The sequence below is a fragment of the Ipomoea nil genome, unplaced genomic scaffold (assembly GCF_001879475.1).
Source record: "Ipomoea nil cultivar Tokyo-kokei standard unplaced genomic scaffold, Asagao_1.1 scaffold2826, whole genome shotgun sequence".
Lineage (NCBI taxonomy): Eukaryota > Viridiplantae > Streptophyta > Magnoliopsida > Solanales > Convolvulaceae > Ipomoea > Ipomoea nil.
In genome coordinates, this window is record NW_017619254.1 from 1,199,330 (window position 1) to 1,225,692 (window position 26,363).

General features: G+C 35.6%; 5 protein-coding genes across 7 annotated transcripts; all 5 read left to right on the plus strand.

The window, feature by feature from the left end:
* The first annotated feature begins 6,914 nt into the window (after positions 1 to 6,914).
* LOC109159037 (50S ribosomal protein L34, chloroplastic) lies at positions 6,915 to 11,619 on the plus strand. Of its 2 annotated transcripts, none has more exons than XM_019307027.1 (2): positions 6,915 to 7,186; positions 7,929 to 8,365. In XM_019307027.1, exons 1-2 carry the CDS (start codon positions 6,982 to 6,984, stop codon positions 8,183 to 8,185), a joined length of 462 nt encoding a protein of 153 aa, XP_019162572.1. In that variant the 5' UTR covers positions 6,915 to 6,981; the 3' UTR covers positions 8,186 to 8,365. The 2 variants fall into 2 exon arrangements, with proteins under 2 accessions (XP_019162572.1, XP_019162571.1); XM_019307026.1 differs by lacking the exon at positions 7,929 to 8,365 and adding an exon at positions 11,256 to 11,619 and having other exon boundaries at positions 6,920 to 7,186.
* On the plus strand, positions 8,927 to 10,614 carry LOC109159034 (F-box/kelch-repeat protein At3g23880-like). The gene has a single exon (XM_019307023.1). The coding sequence runs from the start codon at positions 9,218 to 9,220 to the stop codon at positions 10,451 to 10,453; it is 1,236 nt and encodes a 411-aa protein (XP_019162568.1). The 5' UTR covers positions 8,927 to 9,217; the 3' UTR covers positions 10,454 to 10,614.
* Positions 11,620 to 12,525: 906 nt separating the features above from the next.
* Positions 12,526 to 13,802, plus strand: LOC109158723 (F-box/kelch-repeat protein At3g23880-like). The gene has a single exon (XM_019306621.1). It carries the CDS (start codon positions 12,549 to 12,551, stop codon positions 13,800 to 13,802), a length of 1,254 nt encoding a protein of 417 aa, XP_019162166.1. The 5' UTR covers positions 12,526 to 12,548.
* Positions 13,803 to 15,412: 1,610 nt separating this feature from the next.
* LOC109158846 lies at positions 15,413 to 16,670 on the plus strand. The gene is made up of 2 exons (XM_019306737.1): positions 15,413 to 15,828; positions 16,532 to 16,670. Exons 1-2 carry the CDS (start codon positions 15,477 to 15,479, stop codon positions 16,546 to 16,548), a joined length of 369 nt encoding a protein of 122 aa, XP_019162282.1. The 5' UTR covers positions 15,413 to 15,476; the 3' UTR covers positions 16,549 to 16,670.
* Positions 16,671 to 19,298: 2,628 nt separating this feature from the next.
* On the plus strand, positions 19,299 to 26,027 carry LOC109159198 (DNA repair protein RAD16). 2 transcript variants are annotated; one of them, XM_019307266.1, is made up of 16 exons: positions 19,299 to 19,467; positions 19,676 to 19,765; positions 20,025 to 21,262; positions 21,678 to 21,800; positions 21,874 to 21,947; positions 22,554 to 22,617; positions 22,719 to 22,865; positions 22,946 to 23,031; positions 23,900 to 23,969; positions 24,362 to 24,472; positions 24,652 to 24,882; positions 25,009 to 25,113; positions 25,205 to 25,357; positions 25,458 to 25,546; positions 25,620 to 25,700; positions 25,803 to 26,027. In XM_019307266.1, exons 1-16 carry the CDS (start codon positions 19,428 to 19,430, stop codon positions 25,873 to 25,875), a joined length of 2,775 nt encoding a protein of 924 aa, XP_019162811.1. In that variant the 5' UTR covers positions 19,299 to 19,427; the 3' UTR covers positions 25,876 to 26,027. The 2 variants fall into 2 exon arrangements, with proteins under 2 accessions (XP_019162811.1, XP_019162812.1); XM_019307267.1 differs by having other exon boundaries at positions 19,679 to 19,765; positions 25,803 to 26,002.
* The last annotated feature ends 336 nt before the right edge of the window (positions 26,028 to 26,363 follow it).

The window sequence follows — 26,363 nt, forward strand, 5'->3', positions numbered from 1 at the left end:
TGAATATTTACGGTGTCAAGAATAAATTAATATATATTACGGAGTATTATATTATAATTTTTGTAATTAAATTAAATTAAATACACAATATAAGCCTACCAACTGGCGGGTAATAACATTATCATCACGGTGGGCATGTGCGGTTTATTTGTCACGGGCATGTCAGTGCCATTTTTTCTTTTGTTTCTTTCCCAAATAAAAATCTTTCATTTCCTAGTCGTCTTCAAAGTCAAAGGGTCGTTTAGGTTTATCATTTCCTAATTCTATAAGCAACCTTGTAGAGAATAAAAACATCTGACCAAATACCTATATATGTTTAAGTATACAGTTGTCATGTACATGTGATATAGTGTATTGGGTGATAATGATGTTTATATAAAATATTTTATTATTTCATATGATTACGAATAAATAAAGACTATATATATCATATTTTTTGTCCATATGTACAAGTGTTAGAGTTAGACTTGTAATCTTTTATCTAACGTTACAAGCTGATGCTATACGTACAGTTATACCATGAGATCATCTCTGGCTAGCTAGTAACTAATGACTATGGACTTATATCAAATTGCGCAAAATTTGATATAAATGATATTTTATTAGTATAATTGTACAAGGTGAAGATATGTTACGTAAACATCTACTTAATAATCTTTTAAGATATATAAGTTTGACTTCAATTCAAACTTAAGTGTCTTTCAATGTTTCAGCTCTATATATAGATTGGTGGATGAGGTAAATTGCGAGATGTGCATCAAATTAGAAGAGATAAAAAAGAGAAGATAAAGTCATGCAAGTTGATCTCCTTAGCTTTCATATTCATCATTGTTTTATTTATTTGTTTGTTTATTTGATTGGAAATAAAAGAATTACTATAGAATTAATCAACAATATGTTGACAATATATAACGGTATTCCATTAATTATTGTTAATAGTAATTATTACTTTGTAACAATTTGAAGGTGACGTTTTCAGCTTTATGATATGCCAATGTTGAAAAGCTATCAACTCCATGATTACATTCACAATATATATAATATAATCATCATTTTAGACATCTCGTTGAAGATACTCATGTATACATATCACTTGAAAAATAATTAATGAAGATAAGATGATAAATAATCAAATGATTAAAAAAGATCTTTTAAAAACCAAAGTCACTTTTTTTTTTTTGTTGGTGGTTAATTTATTTTTGAACACATCTAATTGAATAATGGTCAAACTTGAGATCTCCTTTTTATAGTTTACAATGTTGAATAATGTTTACTGCTTCATCAAGTGAAATTTTATGTCGTTATATATTATTGATAATATGAATGCAATATTTTTGGGTCATTTCTCTTTCATCTTTTTCTTCCCATGGCTAGAGATCAGAGGTCTCTTTTAGCTGCAGAACCACTGCACACCAAAATGATATTATTCATGCCATACAATCATAATGTTCCACTAGCCAAAACTATGTATCTTCTTAATTAATTCAATTTGTGGTCCAACTTTATTATTATATATATGCAATTTTATCTATACATTTTTCTATATGCATATATGTGGCCTACTGGCCTGCCAAGTTCACTCACAAATGTACGTATGTAGGAGGGTAGTCAACACTTGTTTTTTCTTTTTAAATTATTTTGTATTTTAATTAAAGTTTTTAATTATGTGCATATCAAATTTGTTGTTTTCTTACATGATTGTATAAGGATAAATTTCACTTGGACCCCACAATTTCTTTTGTCGGTAATGTTTTATTACATATTCATTCCAACTAAAGAGACCTTACACTAATGTAGCAAGAAAGTACCATATACATATATTTGCTTCATTATCTTTAATATATTTTTACGTTTAGCCTAGCTAGAAAAGTTCCAAAAACTAACTTCCGAATTGTTGAGTAAATATACATAGGAGGAGAGTATTCAGGGCACATCTTTGAGTAATGATTGTGGATTTCCTTTATCACCAAAAAAAGTGTTCGGTAAATATATCCAAAATTATATATTTTTCAAGTTACCAAGTCGAATTTGTAATTTTATATTTACCAAGTCAACAGTCTGACCAACTTGAATGACTTCACATGTCTAATTTTGAGTAACTAAAGAGCGGCTCATATGCCTTAAATTAGCATCCAAATACCTATACTTATCTTTCTTTTCCGGGGAGAATTTTCCATTTTCCTTATACAGTATGTTTTTAAGCATGCATATATGACTTCAAAGTCAAGTAAATCTTTTCCATTTTCTCTTCTGCTGCCACCCTGCAACACAAATATGGTAAAGATAAAAAGTTGAATTTAATGAAAAAAATGGACAATTAAACAGTGCAGACGACGACATGATGATGGAAGTGGAACGTGTGCATCATAATTTCTTTCCAATTTAAATTTATTTCGCCCCCATTCTTTGGATGTGGATATACATTGGAATAATTGGATTCATGATCAGACATATAACATGATGATTAACATCAAATGTTCATGTTTTCAAAAAAAAAAAAAAAAAAAAAAAAAAACATCAAATGTTCACACTGATTGATCGTTACAGCTAAATAATAATGTGTCAAAAACTAATTAAGAATTATTTAAGAATACATGAGTTAGTTATCTTTAAATTGAATTATTGATACTTAGGCTGTGTTTGAAAACTCGGCAAATAATTTTCGGGAATCATTTTCCGGATTTCTAATGTTTGGCAAGGGAAAAATGATTGTCAACGAAAATTGATTTCTGGTCAAACGAAAAACAAACACATTTTTTCGGAAAATAACTTTCCCCTTCTTGGGGGAAATCATTTCCCGGAAAACACAAAGCAACTTTTTTCCTGTTCTCCATCTTCTTCATTTGTTGGTTTCCGTTGGATTCGCGACGAAAACTATTTACTACTTTCCGTTAGAAACTATAAGGGGATGTTTGGTTCATGGAAAATGTTTTCCAAAAGACATTTTCCTTAGAGTGGAGGAAAATGTTGTTTTCTTGTGTTTGGTTCATGGAATTCATTTTCCAATCCATTTTCCATTGGAAAATGAATTCCTCAAATTTGAGGAAAACAAAATCCTTGGTTGGATCAAGAATTTTGTTTTCCATGGAAGATGGGAAGAAAAAGTGAGATGGAATGCCTATTTTACCCTTGGTTGGATCAAGAATTTTGTTTATTTTTTTAATTATATTACTTTTATTAATTTATAGGGGCATATAGGTCTTTATACTCGTTATTCCTTATAATTCCAAATCTAACCAAACAATAGAATTAGTATTCCCAGTAATTCGTTTCCCACCAACCAAACAATGAAATTCATCTTCCTAGTAATTGTTTTTCCATGAAATTTCAATTCCACTTCCCTTAAAATATTTTCCGCGAACCAAACGAGCCCTAGGAGCATTTGGGATTATATGATGTAACTCAGCTGAACATCGAGGCTAGACATTTGCTTACTGCTTACAAGGAGCCCCTCACTTTGAAAGATTGTTCCCACACTGTCGCTGGTGAGACTCAATCTCAGGTCATTGTTCCCAAACTTCATTCCGTAACCAATTGAGTTGTTCATGTAAGGAAAAAAAAAAAAAAAAGAATTGGAACACGTATTGGTATCCATGTGGTTAAGAGTGACATGCATGATGGATTGGAGGCACAATACAATGCAAATAGATAACTTAGGCGAGTGGTTAAGAGTGGACCAACCATAAGTTGGAATGATATGATGATGGTGGAATTGGGTTGTGTTGAGAGTGAGCAAAAAGTGAGTAGTGGGATGTGTGGCCTACTTCATCCCTTGCTAATTTGGTGTTAACGAACTTTGCTTAGAATTGCATTCAATTTGGTGGCTTTGCTCTTATCAAGTAGAGACGTAATTGATTATAATTGGTAAAAGAATCATATCATGTCACCATTCACAGCAACGTAAACATAACTCAACTTCTATTTAATTTGCATTAAATTAAACTACCACTCATAATTATCTTCAATTTATATATGTACAATAAATGACAACATTAAATTAGTAATAATACTATACGTATATACGTATACTGATGAAACTCTGATGTAACACTCCGATCAACTTCAAATAATATCATAACTTAAGTTGTTCACCAAAAAAAAAATAATAATAATAAATAAAAAACCATCGCTCCTAAAGCCCTCACGTTATGACTCGATAGAATACTGGATGACTAAATCACAGTGACTCAAGACCCATTAAGTGAGAGGATTAGTGTCTGGTGCCCACAAATAGCTCACTACATTTGCATGTAACTCCCACCTTACAACTCTGCTAAAGCTCGATCCTATGTTTTACCAGTTACCACAATGACACAATTTATTACTCAAGAACTAACTGAAATGCCTACGCATGCAATAATATCATAAACCCAATATGACAATATAATAGAAGTATCGAAACTTAAATTTGAACTTCAAACTTGAGGGGTGGTTGCTCACTATGGTCCTGTTTGGTAAAAAATTAGCCTATAGGTCAATTTTGGCTTATTTGACCACTATTAATTGTTTGATTTAGTTAAAATATCAATATAAATATTTGGTTAATTAGCTTTTTGCAACTCCAAAAGGCTAAAATTAAAAAAGTTACTCCTAGCAACTTTTTCAATTAGTTTTTTTGAGAAAAAAAAATCATACCAACAGCTATCAGCTAACAGCTAATTTACCAAACACTTTTCTACAATCAGCTAATGTTATCAAGTATTTATACCCTCTAATTAACACAATCAGCTAACAGCAAATAGCTATCAGCTAACAGCCATTTTACCAAACAGGACCTATATATATTCTATCCTGGAGATTGGTATGTAGGCCATGTAGATCGTGAGATACACATCAACTGACTTACACCTTGCAAATGTTAAGTTGTTAACAAATCTAAATTTGTAAATTTATTTTGAGTTATTTAATCAATTAAGTTATTTCTTGAACAATAATATCATCATAACTTGAAAGATAAGTTTGGGGTGTTCGACAGAAACCACCACCGAGTACTGTCAATTTCATCCTTGGTTTTGTGCCACAGTGACAACTCTACGATGGCCAGTGGCGACAACATTTTTTTTGCATGCATGGATTGAATACAAGCTATAATTATGTGGTTATTAAATAACAATTTAATCAATTTGACGGGAGCTGTTCTAATAAAATCATTTTTTAGTACATCTAAAAATTAAAACATACATTTTCTTGTTTAAAATTATATATAAGTTGATGTACGTTGTTAATTAGTGACAATATATATATATATTTTCTAACTCGTTTAAAACTTCACAATCCTCCAATATAAAATAATAAAATTAAGTCAATTTCAATTGAAAGCAACGTTGAGGGTGATAACTTAATTAACTCTAGCCTCTTTTGGTATTATTAAGGATATTATGACTCAATTATTATTTTGTTGCGTGGTCATTGGTATATTAATAATACAAGAAATTATAATTAGTTAAATAAATACAAACGTTCACAATAATGCTTGAGATTTTTATTTATTATTATTATTTTTGGTTTAGAGGTGATTGATTTTGATTTCCACAAATTATTGTGTCACATTAATAATGATCTATGAATTATCAATAATTCATAAGAAAATTTTATAATACTGAACGACATTAATTTTTTTTTTTTATATATATTATGTACAATTATGTATATTATTTAAAGAGTTAATACCCAAAATAGTCCCTCGACTATGTCGTAATTACCAATTTGGTCCTCGACTATCATTCTTACCCAATTAAGTCCTCAACTATACAATTTTTACCCAATTTAGTCCTTTGTCAATTTGACTGTTTGTTGACTGTCAAAAGTGAAAATAAAGTTGTAATTTTACAAGTTTTCTCCTTCCTCCTCATTTAGCAGCGCCAAACCATGTAGCAATAAGCTCTGGTTGGGTTCTAAACCTGTCAGTATCGAAGTAGTGGTTATGCATCGGATAGCCCATGAATTTGATTTCCAACGATTTTTTGACGATCGAAATCTGATCGGAGTGTATTGCTGCATGGTTTGGCGCTGCTAAATGGAGAGGAAGGAGAAATCTTGTAAAATTATAATTTTATCCCGACTTTTGACAGTCAACAAACAGTCAAATTAATACAGAGGACTAAATTGGGTAAGAATTGTATAGTTGAGGACTAAATTGGGTAAGAGTTGTATAGTTGAGGACTTAATTGAGTAAAAGTTACATAGTTGAGGACTTAATTGGGTAAGAATGATAGTTGAGGACCAAATTGGTAATTATGGCATAGTCGAGGGACCATTTTGGGTATTAACTCTTATTTAAATTATTTTGAGTATTGTTAACAAAGTGTATAATATATTATGTAATTAGGCATATCATATGGTACTACTGATATGAATTTGGTGAGATAAACTTGTTGGTGGACAGTTACGTAAACGTCTGTTTTTTCATTAAATTTCAGATGGTGCTTTCTTGATTTAATGTACCAATAGAGGCTAGCTAGCTCCCAAGGAAGATTCCCTCCTGCTCCCGCTTATGACCATAAAAATTTGAACTCTATTACAGGTAACTTGATTTTACTCTTCTTCTTTATTGTAAGATTTTTTATTTTTTTTTCTAGTACTACTGACTCTGTTAGAATGTAATATTTGTTCATAGTTATTTTCTCAACCTACTGTCTCTCGAATACTTATCAAGTCACGTAACGGGAATATATATTTATGAGTAATAATACAAATAATACATTTTCTTTCGTCTTATTTTATTTGTGATGGACTAAGACAGCGCACCATCCGTGACATTGGGCTTTGACCCGGAAATTATACTATTGGGGTCATAGTTCATTGGAAAACGAAAGTTATTGGGCTAACTGTATAAATATGGGCCTATGAATAAAATCCAATCCATAACTTTCATATGAATACCCAAACAGCCCCGCATCCATGGCTCATAAGCTTATCCGATAAGGCTGCAAAGAGCCAAAGCCTTAAACTTGGTTTGTAGATAGGAAGAGAGGTGAAACAATGGCTGCTGTTGCAACAGGAACGTGGCTCTGCACAGGCGTCCGACAAAGGCCGGCAACCTCGGCTTCTCTGTCGCTCGCCGCCGCTTCAAGAGCTACTACACCCGCCTCGGTCTCTCTCAAATCCACAGCTCCTGGCTTCCTTCGCTGCTCCTTTGTCTCTGCTTCTTCACCGCTCTCTAGCATTTCTAGTTCCTCCTTCTCAGGTCAATTTTGTTTGCTTTCTTATCTTTATGGTTATTTAGTTATTTTGTGATTGAAAGATTATGCCGCCTTTAGCTATAATAGGGTAAATTTCGTAGAAATTTTGATGTGAACTGAAGACGTATAGATTTTCTGTTCATGTTAGCTGCAAAATTCGGCCAATGTGAGGGTTTTTTTTTTTTAATTTTTTTATAGTGTGTATAGTTTGCTCAAATCAAGAAGACAAATAGACTGCTAAAACTCGGAAACTTGTTGTTACCTCCTAAACAACTTTGATGGGGTTGTCCCATAAGGTGGGTTTTTGTTTTTTTTTTTTTTTTTTTTCCACATTGAATCACAATGTGGGTTTTTTTTTTTCATTGAATATACCTAATGTATAAAAAGGTTCTTTTTATTGATCTTAAGGAGTTTGGATGTGATTTAATATGGCTAATTTCATTGAATTAGGGGAATTCATACTGATGATGCTTCCTGGGTGTGCTTTGAAATGATTTGTTGATATGATGTTTTGAACTAGAATTTGGAGCAGGAGAATACTAGTCCTGAAAATTTACTGAAAATCTTTGAAATTTTCTTATAAAGATTCAAGATTTGGTTAATGTTTCATAATATGTGGAAGGCAACTGATAATGGAAGAATGGTGAAGTTGATTGGCATTTCCTTTGAGCTCTTTGGGTAGCTTCCTATGGATGCAATGATAGCCACTTGTGAACTTGATTGATTAACAATGTGGAAGCATTGCAGGTTCATCACTGGGGTTGAGCTTCAATATTAACAGTGGAGTGAGCACGGGTAGAAGGCGTGTTCTGGTGGTTAGAGCAGGGAAAGCTGCTCTTTGTCAAACCAAGAGGAGTAGGTCTAGGAAGTCGTTAGCCCGAACACATGGCTTCCGTAGGCGCATGCGCACCACGAGTGGAAGAGCACTTTTGAAGCGAAGACGGGCCAAGGGTCGACATAATCTCTGCACCAAGACCAACCCGTATAGTGGGAAACGGGCTTGATCCTTTGTGTTTTTGGCATGTATGCTGTTTGTTGTAGGTAAATGCAGTCCTTTCTGAGACTACTTGCAGTTTCTTATCAGTGTGTTTGATGGTTTTATTCACACATCTAATTTGCATTCTTTGTTCTGGTGAGATCTTTCTTTTTGCATGCATTGCATAATTTGATTAATATTTCCCTGATCTAGGATGATTACAATATTCCGGGTGGGAAGTCCTGTCCTCCCATCGAATTTAGGACTTTATAATTACAAAGCTAACTTTTCGATAAGAGAAACATGCACCCACTGTTTAAGAGGGTGTGTATTGGGAGAAATTTGCAGTCACTTCTTCCAAAAAGTTGAATCCCCAACCCTAGCCCGACAGAGCATTTAAGATAATGTAAATCACGGTGACTCACTGTCGCGGTAGGCAGGGCCAAATGGTGTGCACAAGGGATTTACTCACTTTGGATATAATCTTCACACTGTCACTACCGAGGTTCGAACCTTGGTCTCTTTTTTCAACTATTGCCTATTAAACCAGTGAGTTAAGACTGCGGGGGCAAAACTTGTAGTCACTATTGGGTAAATTCCATTGTATGATAAAGGACCACAATGAGGTAAATCAGTTGTCAATAATTGGCTGATTAAAACTGATAAAGGACCACAATGAGATAAATCAGTTGTCAATAATTGACTGATTATAAAACTAAGAAGGCTAATATGTTGCTCCTATTAGGAGTTGAATTTATAATCTTATAATTACCAAGTCAATAGTCCGACTAACTTGACTAAGAATCAAACTTATAATTTACAACAAAATGCCCCACATACTACCTTGGTTGGTATTGCCCTTGTCCTTTCATTTTCAATGTTGACCTAATCAACGCTGTCGGAGCAGAGCATTGACTGTTCAATATTTGTACAAAGCAAGCTTCTTCTCGAGTAAGCTAGCGCAGGCAAAGAAGTCAACAAATTCGCCATTAAAATCTCAACCTTAGCTTCTTAATGGATAAGATCATATCAGCAACGAACAACAAAAGATAGATAGATAATGGATATGAGAAAGCTGCCGCAAGACGCCATTGAAGAGATCCTCTCGAGGTTGCCACTCAAACCACTAGGAAGATGCAAATGCGTTTCTAAATCCTGGCACAATCTAATCTCCAGTAGAAATTTTGTGAAGAAACATCTCGATCGAACCCTATCCAATCCCACCGACAACCCTTTCAGAATCCTCACCTATTGGTGCTACGAGTCACTGGATTATGAGTCGCCGTCGGCTCTCCAATCCACCTCAGACTCCGACGATGTCTTGGTGGACCTCGACGATCCTCTCGGCCCCGAGGACCCGTGCATAGATCGCCACGTCATCGGCTCCTGCCACGGCCTGGTTGCTCTGTTGTACCAGTACGACGGCCTGGAAAGGATCATTCTTTGGAACCCTTGTATAAGATCGGCCCGCGAGTTGCCGGGCCCACCGCCTAATCCTCCTCACGCAAACCCCGCCGCGTTCTACGGATTCGGTTACGACGCCTCCATAGACGATTACAAGGTCGTTAAGGCCGTCCGCTCCAAATCAACCAACGAAACAACCGCCTACGTCTTCTGCATATACGGCGCCGATTCCTGGAGGACAATTAACGGCCCCGACAAGAGCATCGTCGTCGTCCACGAAACGGAAAGCTGCTATTTCCATGGCAAGATGGGGAGTTCACTACACGGAGGCTTGCACTGGTTAGCCGACCGGGGAGTTAACGGCGGCGGCCTGATACTCCGTCTCGACTTAACGGCGGAAACATTCAGCGAGCTGCCTCAACCTACGACGGGAGATCCGAACACAACTTTCGAGGTTCTTTGGGTTTTAAAGGATCGTCTGGGTTTACTGTCCACTCCTACGGCCATTGACTGTAACATTGAGTTCTGGGAGATGGAGGAATATGGTATCGGCACGTCGTGGAAGAAATTGTTCTCCACCGGCGAGAGCCTGGAGTTCGGTGAATATGTTGCCCCTTTGTGCGTTGCGAGGAATGGGGATTTGATAATCGAGATTGATGGATGGTTTACGGTGAGGTACAACGTAGGAGAGAAGACATTTGAATATCTGAAATGCAATCACCCCGACATGCATAGGTGCAGCGTGTATATGCAAACCATGGTCTCCCCTTATAAAATACCAAAAAAAACCATTGGATATGTTAATGAAGGAAGAGTTTGCAAGAAGAAGAGAAGCACAAGGGCAGTGAAGAAGTCAAAGGACTGGAACGACGACGTTCGAAGAAACAGTTAGAAGTAGTTGAAGGAAGAGATCATACGTCGTCATTTCACAGTGGCAGTTGAAGACAGTTGGAGCAAGCGTTAGACGACGTCGTTTTGTGTATTTCCATTGAATATAGCTAATGTATAAAAAGGTTATTTTTATTGATCTTAAGGAGTTTGGATGTGATTTAATATGGCTAATTTCATTGAATTAGGGGAATTCATACTGATGATGCTTACTGGGTGTGCTTTGAAATGATTTGTTGATATGATGTTTTGAACTAGAATTTGGAGCAGGAGAATACTAGTCTTGAAAAATTACTGAAAATCTTTGAAGTTTTCTTATAAAGATTCAACCTTTGGTTAATGTTTCATAATATGTGGAAGGCAACTGATAATGGAAGAATGGTGAAGTTGATTGGTATTTCCTTTGAGCTCTTTGGGTAGCTTCCTATGGATGCAATGATAGCCACTTGTGAACTTCATTGATTAACAATGTGGAAGACATTGAAGTAATAATAGTTAAATAAAAGATGAATTATTAATTACGAATTTATCTTTGGTTTGAACTAATTTCAGTTAATTAATCTTGGAATTTGATATTGTAGCAAAAGTCTGAGATGGAAATTGGATAATTTTGAAGTCAGTGACTAATTTCATTGTATTTCAGACTTTCTAATGCAGGTGAATAGTTTGAGCTAATGTTTTTATAATAATAGTTTGAGTCTGAGAGAAACGACTACTGGGTTGGCTTTTGTTTGAACTTGTTTTATCCGAAAAATTGTGTTAGGTAGAAAACTTAGCGAAAGTTGATAACTTTAACCTCATTGCAGGTTCATCACTGGGGTTGAGCTTCAATATTAACACGGGAGTGAGCACGGGTAGAAGGCGTGTTCTGGTGGTTAGAGCAGGGAAAGCTGCTCTTTGTCAAACCAAGAGGAGTAGGTCTCGGAAGTCTTTAGCCCGAACACACGGCTTCCGTAGGCGCATGCGCACCACGAGTGGAAGAGCACTTTTGAAGCGAAGACGTGCCAAGGGTCGACATAATCTCTGCACCAAGACCAACCCGTATAGGGAAACGGGCTTGATCCTTTGTGTTTTTGGCATGTATGCTGTTTGTTGTAGGTAAATGCAGTCCTTTCTGAGACTACTTGCAGTTTCTTATCAGTGTGTTTGATGGTTTTATTCATACATGTAATTTGCATTCTTTGTTCTGGTGAGATCTTTCTTTTTGCATGCATTGCAGAATTTGATTAATATTTCCCTGATGTAGGATGATTACAATATTCCGGGCGGGAAGTCCTGTCCTCCCATCGAATTTAGAACTTCATGATTACAAAGTTAACTTTTCGATAAGAAAAACATGCACCCACTATTTAAGAGGGTGTGTATTGGGGGGGGGGGGGGGGGGGGGGGAATTTACGGTCACTTCTTCTAAAAGGTTCACCCCCAATTCTGGCACTTCTTCTAAAAGGTTCACCCCCAATTCTGGCTTGACTCACTGGCGCAGTAGGCACGGCCAAATAACGGTGCGCACAAGGAATTTATCAATTTTGGATATAATCCTCACACTGCCACTATCGATGTTCGAACCTTGGTCTCTTTACTCAAATATTGCCTATTAAACCAGTGAGCTAAGACTGTGTGGGCAAAACTTGTAATCACTATCCTGTGCATTGGATACACTCCGTTGTGTGATAAAGGACCACAATGAGGTAAATCAGTTGTCAATAATTGACATAATTGGCTTATTAAAATTAAGAAGACTAATATGTTACTCTGGTTAGGAGACGAATTTGTAGTCTTATAATTACCAAGTCTATTAATAGTCCGACTAACTTGACTAAGAATCAAACTTATAATGTGAGTTTTTAAAAAAAAAAAAAAAAATCAAACTTATAATTTACACAAAATGCCCCACATACACCTTGGTTGGTTAATGAATGACCTTATCAACGCTGTCGGGGCCAGAGCATTGACTGTTCAATATTTTGTGCAAAGCAAGCTTCTTCTCGAGTAAGCTAAGCGCAGGCAAAGAAGTCAACAAATTCGCCATTAAAATCTCAACTTTAGCTTCTTAATGGATAAGATCATATCAGCAACGAACAACAAAAGATAGATAGATAATGGATATGAGAAAGCTGCCGCAAGACGCCATTGAAGAGATCCTCTCGAGGTTGCCACCCAAACCACTAGGAAGATGCAAATGCGTTTCTAAATCCTGGCACAATCTAATCTCCAGTAGAAATTTTGTGAAGAAACATCTCGATCGAACCCTGTCCAATCCCCCCCACAACCCTCTCAGAATCCTCACGTATTTTAGCTACGAGTCACTGGATTATGAGTCGCCGTCCGCCCTCGAATCCGCCCCAGACGACTCCGATACCTTGGTATACCTCGACGATCCTCTCGGCCCCGAGGACCAGTGCATAGAACACCACGTCATCGGCTCGTGCCACGGCCTGGTTGCTCTGTTATACCAGTACGACGGCCTGGAAAGGATCATTCTTTGGAACCCTTGTATAAGATTGGCCCGGGAGTTGCCGGGCCCACCGCCTCCTCCTCACGCAAACTCCGCCGCGTTCTACGGCTTCGGTTACGACGCCGCCATAGACGACTACAAGGTCGTTAAGGTCGTCCGCTCCAAATCAACCAACGAAACAACCGCCTACGTCTTCTGCATATACCGCGATTCTTGGAGCACGATTAACGGCCCCGACAAGAGCATCGCCGTCGTCCACGAAACGGAAGGCTGCTATTTCCATGGCCCGATAGGGAGTTTACTACACGGAGGCTTGCACTGGTTAGCCGACCGAGGAGTTAACGGCGGCGGCCTGATACTCCGTTTCGACTTAACGGCGGAGACATTCAGCGAGCTGCCTCAACCTACGACGGGAGATCCGAACTCAACTTTCGAGGTTCTTTGGGTTTCAAAGGATCGTCTGGGTTTACTGTCCACTCCTACGGCCATTGACTGTAACATTGAGTTCTGGGAGATGGAGGAATATGGTATCGGAACGTCGTGGAAGAAATTGTTCTCCACCGGCGACAGTCTGGAGTTCGGTGAATATGTAGCCCCTTTGTGCGTCGCGAGGAATGGGGATTTGATAATCGAGATTGATGGATGGTTTACGGTGAGGTACAACGTAGGAGAGAAGACATTTGAATATCTGAAATGCAATCACCCTGACATGCATAAGTGCAGCGTGTATATGCAAACCATTGTCTCCCCTTATAAAATACCAAAAAAAACCATTGGATATGTTACAGCCCGGGATGCTTCCTATGTTAATGAAGGGAGAGTTTGCAAGAAGAAGAGAAGCACAAGGGGAATGAAGAAGTCAACGGCCTGGAACGACGTCGTTCGAAGAAACAGTTAGAAGTCGTTGAAGGAAGAGATCATTAGTCGTCGTTTCACAGTGACAGTTGTAATTTACCATGGAATCACAATTCCACAAAGCATGAAATTATAATTTTCTCCAACTAAATCATGGAATTACACAATTTCATGGAGTTTGGTAGGAATGGAATTGCAATTCCATCTTACCAAACACCCTATTATAAGTTTCTTTTGGAGTTAATTTCATTTTTGGTTCTAGATTTAAAATGTGATAGTTTACTTTTAATTTTTTTTTATTAGAACATCCTCGTTCAATTTTAGTATTAACATGGAATGGCTATTTTTAGTCTTCCATCAACAAAATCGTTGAACTGTTGTTAAATACGAAGACATTTCAATCTTTTTTATACAAAGTAGGTTGAATCAATATATTTTTTATGTTTATCTTTAAAAAAAAAAAATCATTATTGAAAACAGAAATGCCATTGTATTTAATGATTTTTAAATTTTTTTTTATAGATAAATAGTAAAAAATGGCCATACCACAATAATACTAGACCAGAAGTAGATGTTATGATAACAAAAAACAAAAAAAAAAAAAACAAAAAAAAAAACACTTAAAAGTGAACTGTCACCTATAAATCTAGGATAAAAATGTAATGAACTCTCTTTCTTTTCTATTTTTTTAAGAGGCGGAAACACATTTTTATTTTTATTTTTTTTTAAATGGTTACACTTTCTCCTTTCTTACACAAGGATCCTCAAGTTCTCCCATCCAAAATGCTCATGAAGGATGTGGTTATTAGAAACTAGAGAGTATAAGTGGTAGTGGTTGGTCCACCACAATTCTCATCCCTAGACAAGCGTTGCTCACACTAAATGAAACGTTTATATGACAACTTCTTTAAATATTGTTTAGCTGTTAAAAAGATTAAATAATAATCAAACAATAATTTGTCTGGAATATTTATTATTTGAGGGTATATTAATTTCTTGATTTAAAATTGTATTCTTATATTCTAAAGAAAATGTATGACGACTTGATTTTAGATTTATGTTCAACTGACCGCTAATAAAATCAACATTACTCATACTTCATTTTTAACTCAATATAGATGTAGGTCAATCATGACTCTATATTAGGCATACAATTCCCTTGTAATAATGCCCCAATCGCACCCCTTTTCAAAGGGGAAATCGACAAAGCTCCACCTGCCAAGAAATGCTTGGAAGGAGAAATGCACGCGCATCAAACCTAACTTCAAAATCATTGTTTAATGGAAATCCTCAAATTCAACCACTCCACAACCCCACAATCACCCTTGCTTTCACACTTCAACCCCTTCCTTGATTTTGTCAATACTTAATTTGTTGTTGTGACGACAAAAATTGACACTCATTATTTAAATGTGTGCATTAAAAAATCTCATTTTATAATCTTAACAGATAGAGGATTACAAGGAGATAAATTAGTATAAGTTGTCTATAACTGATCAACTCAAATAAATAAAATATTTAGACCACTCTTACTTAGAATAGAGGGTAATTAATAAGCAATTGAGCATATATACGGTATACCTTTATGGAATCTTGATCTTGAAGATACTACCTATTACCTCTATATATAGGTAGTTCTAACATGAGTTTTCCCACGACCACTTACACACTTTAACTACAATACACTACACTTAATCCTTAAACACTGCTAGAAACAATGACATTGTTCAATATGAAAGTTAGCTATGCGGCATTTGTTCTGTACTTGCTAGCTTCTCAAGCAGTGCTTTTTGACAAGGCAAACGCTGCCGGCTGCGGCCAGGGAGGCTGCGGTAACATACCGGCGGCCAGCCTAGAACCTTGCCTTGGGGCTGCTAAGGATGCAAGGGCTAAGGTCCCGCCGACATGCTGCGGCAAAGTCGGAGCGCTGCTCAAGACCGCCCCTAAGTGCCTCTGCGTCGTACTGTTGTCTCCGTTGGCCATGAAAGTCGGCGTAAACCCGGCAATCGCTGTCACCATTCCCAAGAGATGCATCATCAAGAATCGCCCAGTAGGGAAGAAGTGTGGACGTAAGCTTCCTCTAATCTTCTCCCTCGCCATGCAAAAAAAATAAAAATTATATATATATATATATATATATATATATATATATATATATATATATATATATATATATATATATATTATATTATATTGGTTCAAAATGCACTAGAATGAAATGCCACAAAAGCACCACACATCAAAAAAAAAAAAAAAATGCATCAACCGCACGGGAAGCTATGTTCTCACAGGAACCTAACCATATATATATATATATATATATATATATATATATATATATATATATATATATTAGCAAATGTTAAATTAATTTATAATTAAACTTTATATAAGTGCCCAAAGCTTAAATGGGCACTACTACTCTAATGGTAGTCTAATTTTTTTTAAACAAAAAATATATATGTTTACAAAAATTCAAAATTATCTCATTAAGGGCCACTGTTTTAATTTTATTTTGCTCGTAGCCTATAAAATGATAGAATTGTCCTTGAGGGGGACTGTCCTATTAAATTTCTTGGGTTGAACCATTCAACTATAGGTAACTTAGACTGATTTATCTTGTTGTGGTTGTTTGCGTTGCTAATTCCACAAGGTGGGATTTACCTTTTATAGCACCATCCAATAATAACTATAGGTTTTTCTTACCATTCAAAAAATATATTATTTTTTGGGTTTATTTAATTCACAACGTTTTATTTTTTCTTATTGCAGGATACACCATTCCTTGAGAAGACATCGTCACCAGACATTACTTGCAAGTTGCACGACTACAATAATATAAAATAAAATTTGTGTGCCTAGATTACTATATATAAAAATAATATAAATTAGTTATTGTATCACGAGATTGTATTGTGGTGTCATCAAACTGCTATGTTTTCATGCTTTATGGGAAATGGTTTTATAATTTTATATTAATTTTTTTTAGAGCATGGTTTTATATTGATAGATAATGGAAATCTATGCAAGATTCTAATTTGCTACTAAATATTAATTGAGCATTCTTAAAACAATAATTTTTTACTTTTAATAAATTCTTGATAAATTATTTAATGTATTACTCATTACAAAGTATGTATGCTTTTAAACATATTTAATTTGTAATAGCGGACACTATTTTCGACCACTTCATGCGATGATTGAAAATAGCGAGAACAATTTTGCGGATACCCCAACTGATCGGAATAGCGGGTTTCGATAAAAAAATCGCTGATTTCTGACCACTTTATGGTGGTAAACAGAGACGGAGCCAGAGGGGGGGCAGGGGGGTCAGCTGCCCCCCCTCACCCCACCCCACCCCACCCCTACCCTATATTGTATATAATATGTATATATAGTGCATTAATCATATAAGTATTATAAAACAGATTATGTAAACAAAAGTTGTAATAGACAATGTGGTAGGTAATGTGTATGAGTTTGAGAATGGCTTGGTTCGAGTCTTAGCATTGACAATGTCATAGTCATCTTCACTTCTTGTGATTAACACAATTAAATTTTGGAAAAATAACTTCCATTATAACTTTCTTTATATTAATAATAATGGAATGTGTAATTTATAATGTGTTTTATATTCCAATTGTTTTATCAAATTAATTATGTTTCATATTTTGTTATAAATATTTTTATAAAGTTTTAATATGTTTTATTTTTCGCTATATCCAACAATATTTATTGTTATACTTCTTATGTATTTCATTTGTTTTAAACTTTCTCTTTTATTTTAATTTTTTTATCTCACTGAAAAAAATTTCTGAATCCGCCATTGAATCCATCCCTACTTCTTTGCCCCCCCTCAACATATTTTCTGGCTCCGTCCCTGGTGGTAAAAAACTCAGAAATTTCTAGCAATGACCCTAAATCACAACTTAACTCGCATTAAAAATAAGTTAAATGGATTTACCTTGAAGAGTAGAACGTGTTTTGACAATTCTAGCCCCTTGTCCCAAATGTTGAATCCCCAACCCCAAGGTCCCCCACACACTAACCCGAAGATGTAAATCATGATAACTCAATGGATGGTGTTTCGGCAATTCTATATACATGGTGTGATAGTGTGTAAAATAATCCCGGGAAGTTTCCTTGTGCTCTAAGTATACAAACATGGGTAAAATTTGAGGACGGATGGGACGACTCGTGATTGCTCTGAAACTATATAAAATAACAACAAGAATAATATCGTGGGCTCATGGCATTCCCTAATACAAATTGATTACATGTCGCAAAGTACAAAAGTGTATGTATATACTAATAAATAAAAACTTAATTGATGATGAAGTACTAAATTGAGTTAATATTTAATACTTTAAGACCTATGGTTGAGTATTAGCATTGATTTATGACTTTATATTATGATATTGTAAGTGCGCTCATCAACTCTTTACTTAATTATAAAATACTCACTTATAAATAGTTATTCATAAAAAGATTTTGTTTGGAAAAAAAATTATTTGTGTCCAAAACTTTATAAACAAATGTTAATACTCACGAATTATATCATGGATCCGAGGTTCATCATAGACCATGTTTACTTTGTGGTGGATCTTAGTCCAAAACGGTGTCATTTTATTTGAGTTGTTACATGTTAATAGCGTCAATCAATGCACCATGCTTAATAACATTCATCTACATTACAATATGCTCTTAATATTTGTTTTATATGACCATAAATATAAATCTTAATATACATAAATACTAAACTACATTTACATCATATATATTTACATTTAATTTGTAATATTTTCATAATATTCATTTATATGTTTATAAAAATAGAGTTTAATGTACAAAAACAATATGTTACATATGCATCATGACTGTAGCGTGGGGCTCATTTTGTAATATTGTTACTCTTTTCTGAGTGACTATTACAAATGCTATATTAAAATGACGTCATTTTAGATATAGACATTGATCCATAATAAATTGGTTAATATTTTTAAATTACAATATAATTTATCTCCAATATTTGAAATATATTAAAAAACAACAACAAACAAGAGGAAGTCTCTTCGCAAGGACGCTAAAGATGTGGTGAATGGAATTTTTATGACAAGGAAGATCTATTATGAATTTAACATTTTATAGATTATTGTTTACAATTTTAAAATATAATAAAAACAATATTACTACGAGAGAATCCCTAATCGGACGGTTAAAAATCTCCAGACGTTACCGATTACATGAAATCCAAAGCGTCCCAAGCACGATTGTCATGTCGGGAGTTGATTTATTATACCCACCGGTAAAAAAAAAAAAAAGCAGTAAATTTATGGGCCGCCGCATCGCTAAGTGATACACCGCGCATAAAATATCGTACCAAATAAAATTGACAAAAAAGGAAAAATATGATCTGACGTCATCCTTGTCCACCTTATCAGACTTTCCCGCCGCGCAACTTCCTACTATTTCCCCCCTACTATATCTATATGTGCGTTTCTGTGTCTCTCTCTCTTACATTTATTTATATATATTTATATGTGTGTGAAAAAGAAAGGCAGAAGGGCAGGCAGACGCGACTGAGTGTTCCGGCTTCTATCTCTCTCTAAAACCCACTCATCTTTGTTTTTTCTCTGTGTGGAAACCCTAATCTCTTCGATTTTGCTCAATGAAGCGTCGATATCAGCGTTCACGGCCTCGGAAGAAAGGCAAGTCTCCAAATTCGACTTTATTTCAGTAATAATAAAATCGTCTTCCTCTTTTGCTTGTTCTGATTCTGAGCGTTGATTTTGTTGAATTTCTTGGTCTGATTTTCTCTGTTTACTTTATTCCAGCATAGTTTAGTTTTCAGATCAAGTTAAACTTTCCTTTTGTTAACATTTCTGGGTGTGTGTGTTTCTTTGTGCGGTGAAAAAGCAGCAGAAAAGGGTGCGCATCGTGTGGAGTTCTCTGATGATGATAATCATCTCGTGGTTTCTTCCGATTCTGATTATCATACCAGTGAAGGTATAGTCAGCATACATTCATTAATTGGTGCTTAATTTTACCTCTTTTATTTGTGCATTTTTATGCGGGCGGGGTGTTCATGCTATATCTGATTAAAGTACTTGCATTTTCTGTAATGAAGTTATTGAAATGAGAAAATGTGGAAAATGCACGTTTGGAGCCTTGCACTCGCCAAGCATTAATTCATGGCATGAAAATCTCTGCATTTTTGTTAATGGGTTAACTTGAGGGGTTTTGGTTCCTGTTTTGATGACTGCAGATGATGGCATTATTGATATTTCAGAAGAGAATGAAAATGGAGGTTTTCCTTTCAACCATCTTGTAAATGATGAGGTTGGGTTTTCTGATGATGATGTTTTGGACAAGGTGCCAAAGCGGAGGAGGAAGGTTGGATCTACAAGAAGGGGGATTGAAATGAATACTGGCGTTAAGGAAGAAAAACCACAGAATGAAGAGGTGGTGGATGGGAGTAAATTTGGTGTAGGAGGGCCTCATACGACGAGTCCTGAATTCATTGCACTGATAAACCGGATAAACGAGAGGAAGAAAAAAAGGATAAAGAAGAGAAAGGACAGACCGATATTAATGTGGGAAGTGTGGGATGATGACAATGACCAGTGGCTGGTTGAGAACTTCACAATAGATGGTGAAATAGATAATCGAAATGAGGTGATGTCTGAAACTGCTGAGGCACCTTCAGAATTGATAATGCCACTGCTAAGATACCAAAAGGAGTGGTTGGCATGGGCGTTGAAGCAAGAAGAGTCTGCTTCGAAAGGGGGCATTCTTGCTGATGAAATGGGGATGGGCAAGACTGTGCAAGCAATAGCACTTGTGCTTGCTAAGCGTGAATTCAAGAAGGCTATTGGTGAACATTGTTTGCCATCATCTTCTCCCAGTACATCTCAGGGGCTTCCAGCAATGAAAGGCACTCTTGTAATATGCCCGGTGGTTGCTGTGAGGCAGTGGGTTAATGAGATTGACCGTTTCACCTTGAAGGACAGCAATAAGGTCCTGGTTTATCATGGAAAAAATAGGGAAAAATACCTTGACAGACTCTCTGAGTATGACTTTGTTATAACAACTTATTCCATTGTTGAGTTTGATTATAGAAAATATGTGATGCCTCCAAAGCAGAGATGCGAGTGGTGTGGAAGAGCTTTCTATGAAAAAAAGTTGGCTCTTCACCAGAAATACTTCTGTGGGCCAGATGCTAATAAAACTGCTAAACAGTCAAAGCAACAGAAAAAGAAACCAAAATATGGTGTAAAATTGTCAATGGAGAAAACAGAATCTAATAAAGGCAAGGCTCAGCAAAACAATGGTTCTGAGGGTAATCCAAGGAAGAAAGGCCGTAAAAAGGGCGTTAAAAGTTGCACCATTGACAATGAATGCAGCAATGATGGTCCATTTGAGAACATAGCAAATGAAGAGCAAGTCATTTCAGGAAAATCAATTTTGCATTCTGTGAAATGGGATCGCATAATTTTGGATGAGGTGAGTTTTGTTTTCTTTTGTTTTTGTTTTTTAAAGATGTGGTGAGTCAATTTGTTCCATGAAGAGCTTCCTTTTTGCAGTCTGTTGTGTTGCTATCCGAAATTTAACTTTGGCAATTGGCTTTTTCTTGTGTATTAGTTCAATGTGCTTTAGTTATTCTTAGCTGACTCATTTTCGGTTGCTGTATACATGAATTGATTTGATAATGTGTCTTACCTTGTTAAGGCAGCTTATATATTTGATTCAAAGTTTAGTGCGTGGTTCAGCATCTATTATAATTATAGTACAGCTATTTTGGTCATATCAAGTATTTGCTTTCTATTGAAGCTTGTGGGTAATGTTATGCCAACTGACACATAATTTTGTTATTACTATTTGTGCAGCATTGTCATCTCACTGTGTCTCCGTAATGCAGGCCCATTATATAAAAGAAAGACGCTCTAACACTACAAAAGCTATTCTTGCTTTAGAGTCTTCCTACAAGTGGGCCTTGAGTGGCACCCCCCTTCAGAATCGTGTTGGAGAGTTGTACTCACTTGTAAGTCTGTTTTGCAAGTTAGCATAATTGCCACCAAAATGATAGTCTAATCAGGCTGTTTTCCTTTGTGCAGGTCCGGTTCCTTCAAATTGTTCCTTATTCTTACTACTTTTGTAAAGATTGTGATTGTAGAGCTCTTGATTATTGGTAATGTTGGGCTTCCTTTTGAATTTTATTTTTCCCTGGTCCTTGGATTGGAAAACTTTAGTAAAAGGATATCTTTCAGTCATGGTTATATTTAAGTCTTGATCTAATTTGCGCTTTACATTAGTTCTTAACTCTGGTTAGTCATTAGTGCATGAATATTTCTGTACGTTATGCATCACAATGCTTGAAGTATGTGCTTCTGGTCTATGTTTCTTTTAGTTATCTTCTGAAGTTCACTATCTGGACATACTGTGTCATTCAGAAGTTCAAGCTACATTCACCTCAAATCAGCCTTAGAATGTCCTTTCATGCAAGCAACCCCCCTCCCCCCTCCCTCCCTCTTTTTGCTTGTATGATTATTCTGTAGAATTTAATGTAAGTATATTTGTGTGTATGGCCTTTAATTTCTTTGTTATTCTTTTCATTCTTTGATAAGTAGCCTCATTATAGACACACACACAAACAGAGGCTCTTTTGTTCTTTGTATTTTTTGTTTAAATAATGTGCAACACATATTGTAATTTTTCCTGTTTTGTTTTTAAAAAATAATTTTCATGATGTAATTTTTTTTTCTTTTAATTTATTGCAATTGTCATTTGGTTGCAGTTCCTCAACTGAATGCCCACATTGCCCTCACAAATCTGTGCGACACTTTTGTTGGTGGAATCGTGTAAGTTCATGGACTAATATATTATTAATTCCTTTGTTGCTCTCTTTCTTTCAAGAGCAGATTTCTTACGCATGCTTTGTTGGTTATACCTTCTATTCAAGTATATTGCTTCACCAATACAAGCTGAAGGACATTATGGGAATGGTAGAGATGCTATGCTTTTGTTGAGGAACAAAATTCTGAAAAGCATTCTGCTTAGACGAACTAAAAAGGGCAGGGCTGCTGATCTTGCACTTCCCCCAAGGATTGTAAGTTGAAGGCCAGATTACTGCAGTCATTCTAAATTTTCTGAAATAAAGTTTACATGTATCAAAAAATTCTGATTCAGGTGACACTGAGACGGGATTCTCTTGATGTCAAAGAAGAAGATTACTATACATCTTTATATAATGAGAGTCAAGCTCAATTTAATACGTATGTCTTCTGATTGCTCTTTTTTACGTAAATGTTTTAAAATTAAATTGACTATCTGAAACATTTAACATTCTCAAGGTACTGCCTGATCTTGAATTTTTTCTACTCATTAAATCTTGCACCTGACTGTCTATCACTCTATCTTTATCACTTTGTCTACCTTTATGGACATTACATCTGCTAGCTATGGACCTATGTCACATCACTTCTGCTATTGGTGTCATTGCAATCCAATTAGACCAGAGATTAGTTAGTTTTAGTGTGACACCCTGAATTTTGGATTGTTATCTCTTGTCCTATCTTTCTTAAAAGCATGGCACTTTTTTTTTTTTCTAATCAAGGAGCTGACAAATAGTTGTCATTTAATTTTACTCTTCCTGTTAGATACTGTTATTGTATCAACCTGAATAAGGAGTTTGGTTCTTGTTATATCTTTCCAAAAGCACTTCATTTATGTGCAGGGAGCAGACCCCTACCAAATTTTATTCTTCACCCATACTTAAATGTTACTTAAAAAATGGTCTTTGTTGTGTACCCAATACCAACTATTCTCCTGACTTAGATATAGTCCCAACCTCCAAGCTCAGCAAAGAATTTACCTTCTTGATTCTGGATTTTGAATATCCTCTACACCTGAAAATCTCATAGCATGACTATTGAATCCATTATTCAAATATAATGACAGAAGGGGAGACTGAATGTTTTGAGGAAGATCTTGACAAACTGGGGCTTGCTTAGATCCATTTCTTGGATATTAAAATTTTAAAGTATATGTCTGAGATGGGGTATTACTAGTATAGCTTAAGCAACTAAAATAAAGAGGATTAGTGACTAGTAACTTCAGGTTGTAATGCTTCATTATTTGCAGATATGTTCGGGAAGGAACTGTGACGAATAACTACGCCCACATTTTTGATCTCCTCACACGCTTGCGACAGGTTTGTGGATAGCATGTAGCATAGTTTAATAAACAATGATAGTTAATAGTTAGTTTTATGAATTGATTTCTTTATTCATGGTGGAGTTTTAAGTCATAAAACACATTAACATGTTAATGTTGACAGTGGAATTGAATGTAGTAATGACCAGAGGCTACATGATAAACCAACATGATTTTTGCCATTACCATATATGTATGGAATTTTAGATAAGCTAGTTATACTTTGTGAAAAGCTCACATCATTCAGTTTTCTTCTGTTAAAGCATCAATCTACTCTGCTAAAAATGCATGGAATGTTATGATAAGCTGGTTGCCTGGTTCTACCTTGTGATGTTTTTTAGTTCTAGAAATGGTTTCTCCTGATTTTTGGATTACCGGTTATGTGTCCAGGCGGTTGATCACCCTTACCTTGTCGAATACTCTTTGGCAAGAAGTGAAAATGATGCTAGCAATGTTGAACAACCTTGTGGCATATGTCATGGCTCAGTAGAAGAACCTGTGGTAATTTCTCATTTTGTTTTTCTTTCTCTTTCCCCTCCCCTCCTTTTACCAAGTTCCGGGCTAACTTGAACTGGATCTTTCATACATTAACCTGTGACAATGGTTGATTTAGCATGCAATTTTAGTTGGCATTGCCATAAATTAACATGAGCAAGGGACTTGTTTGTCTGTGGTTACAGGTTACATCATGTGCACACACCTTTTGCAAATCTTGTTTGATGGAGTTCTCTTCTAGTATGCCAAAAGTTTCATGCCCTACGTGCTCCAAGCCACTCACAGCAGAACTATTAAATAGTAGTGGTAATAGAGATTCAAAAAACAGAACAACAATCAAAGGATTTAGGGCCTCGAGTATACTGAACAGAATTCTGCTCGCTGAATTCCAGACTAGTACTAAAATAGATGCCTTGGTATGTTACAAACCGTTCTTTTACTCTTTCTAGCTATATTCTATGTTTTTCTGTCTCCTTATTCCTCTGGGATTTTTTTGTTTTTAAATTTTTCTCGAGGTTCACTATTTGTCTTGTTGGTTCTAGAGGGAAGAAATTAGATTTATGGTTGAAAGAGATGGTTCTGCTAAAGGAATAGTTTTCAGCCAATTCACAGAATTTTTGGATTTGATACACTATTCTCTTATCAAGGTTAGATTTGTACCTGGCACCATTCCATCTTTGACTCTTAAGTCTTCTCTGGTGTTAGTAAAGCTAATTTCTTGCGTCTTCTCCTCTCCAGTCGGGCGTTAATTGTGTTATGTTAATGGGATCAATGAGTATGGCCGCTAGAGAATCTGCTATTACTAAATTCACCGACGATCCAGAATGCAGAATATTTCTTATGAGTTTGAAAGCTGGAGGTGTTGCTTTAAATCTGACAGTAGCATCGCATGTAATGATTTTATCTATCCTTGCAAATAAGTTGTTTAAAAGTTGAGTTGCTACTTAAATCTGAACTTTGATGGGCATATTTGTAATTTTGGTGGTGGCAGGTTTTCTTGATGGATCCTTGGTGGAATCCAGCGGTGGAGAGGCAAGCACAAGATAGAATCCATCGGATAGGACAATATAAACCTATAAGGTACGTAGTTACGTGTTTTTTATGTTGTTTTAAAGAAAAGCGGCAGGTTTAATCTTTGTTTTGTAATTTTTAGGATTGTGAGATTTGTGATTGACAACACCATTGAAGAGAGAATCTTGAAGCTGCAAGAGAAGAAGGAATTAGTTTTTGAAGGGTAAGTTGAGTTGAGTTGAAATTTTGTTTACAGTAGATGTGGTGCCTGTTTATTAAATGAATGAATGGGATGAATAATAAGGTTGTTTTTTTGGTTTGGCAGGACGGTTGGTGGATCCTTAGACGCACTTGGAAAGCTAACGGAGGGAGACTTGAAATTCCTTTTTGTCACTTGAAGCATGCATGCATATGTAATGTTGTAAAATGTGTTTTTCCCTTACATCTGGAGCATATCATATCTTTTTTGCCATCTGTCTCAAGCATATCATTTCTATCAGTAATCCTAACTCATCTTGATACAAATATAATTGTCCTGTTGTCTCTACTCTTATTTTTCAAATGAAATCTTACTTGTTACTTCTCTAAATAACTTTTTTTAAAAAAATTTGAGTTAATTACCGAAATGGTCCTTTGACTATAGTGAAATTATTAATTTGGTCCTTGAATATTTTTTTTTAACCAATTAAGTCCCTCAACTTTAAAAATCTTAACCAATTTGGTCCTCTGTTTGTTTGACTGTTAGTCAACTGTTAACTTGGGACCAAATTAGTAATTTCGTTATAGTCAAGGGATTATTTTGGTAATTATCTTTAGGGGTGGGCAATTCAGTTTAGTTTTTTCTCACTGAACCGTATCAAATTGAACTGAACTAATTTGGTTCGGT